This window comes from Capsicum annuum, unplaced genomic scaffold, assembly GCF_002878395.1.
Source record: "Capsicum annuum cultivar UCD-10X-F1 unplaced genomic scaffold, UCD10Xv1.1 ctg48884, whole genome shotgun sequence".
NCBI lineage: Eukaryota > Viridiplantae > Streptophyta > Magnoliopsida > Solanales > Solanaceae > Capsicum > Capsicum annuum.
This window is the reverse complement of record NW_025856624.1, coordinates 3,806-4,870: the sequence shown is the minus strand read 5'-3', so window position 1 is coordinate 4,870 and position 1,065 is coordinate 3,806. Positions and strand designations below refer to the sequence as shown.

The following is a 1,065-nucleotide window of genomic DNA, read 5'->3' as shown; positions in this document are numbered from 1 at the left end:
TCCAACTAACATTTACATAGCAGAAGATTGCTTTAAGCTTTTGGATTCTAAGAGTAATTACCAATTGATTGACACACTAGTTAATTCGACGAGGAAGTTATATGGAAGTGATGATATGATTAAATATCTGAGTCTAGGGGATTACATTGAAGGAAATGTTCCGAGTTTGAAAAAATTCATGACCATTGGAACGTGCAGTAATGTTGAATGTTCTTACATTCCATCCTCTTTGCGAGCTCTTTCATGTGCAATGAGGTTGCTTCAAATGTATGAATTTAAGGAGAATCATGGAGAATGGGTTAGTAATGTCAAACCTAGTTTAGGTCCTGGAATAGCAGAACGCGTACAAGATGCGTTGAAAACTACAGATGAAAATATTGATGTGTGTCGCGCTGTGAAGGCTGAGCTTCGAGCAGCTCTCACTGCTCTCCTTGGGGATTGTGGAATACTTGCAATCCCAACTGTTCCTGGACCTCCACCTAAACTAAGAACGGATACGACTGCATTGGAAGGATTTCGTGCTAAAGCTTTTAGTTTGTTATCAATTGCTGGAGTATCTGGATTTTGCCAGGTTAGTATACCTCTAGGTATACAAGATAATCTCCCTATATCAGTTTCTTTACTGGCAAATCATGGTTCAGACTGGTTACTGCTAAATGTTGTTGAGGCTATTCACAATGTTCTCCAGGAGTAAATCTGATTTATGTGACATTGACTTGCTTAAAATTGTTTGAAATTGCATTAAATTGTAATTCCAACTATTGCTTCATAGTTACTCCCTTCATAGAAAAATTTCATTCCGCAGTTCTTTTCTGAAAAAAAAAAAGAGGTTGCTAATAACATACGAAGATATTTGCCGAGCACCCAATTTTAAAGAAGCATTCTGAGATCTAAGATAATTGAGAATCCATAATTTAAAAATATTTTGAGTCAGCTACCAAACAGTAAGCAGTGTTCTAAAAGGCATTTTTGGGGTGAGCCTCAGAGTGGGACATAGTAAAAACGCATCGAGGCAATCTATGGGACAAAAGTACCGTGATGCATAATCCCCTTCGTTGTAGCCAA

At 37.7% G+C, this 1,065-nt stretch overlaps 1 protein-coding gene across 1 annotated transcript; it reads left to right on the top strand.

Annotated features, from left to right (window-relative positions):
* LOC124892617 (amidase 1-like) lies at positions 1-792 on the top strand (the record flags this gene model as incomplete). The annotated part of the gene is given in 1 exon segment (XM_047403855.1): positions 1-792. A coding segment is annotated over 1 exon segment (694 nt), but the record flags the coding sequence as incomplete, so codon positions are not given.
* Positions 793-1,065: the final 273 nt, after the last annotated feature.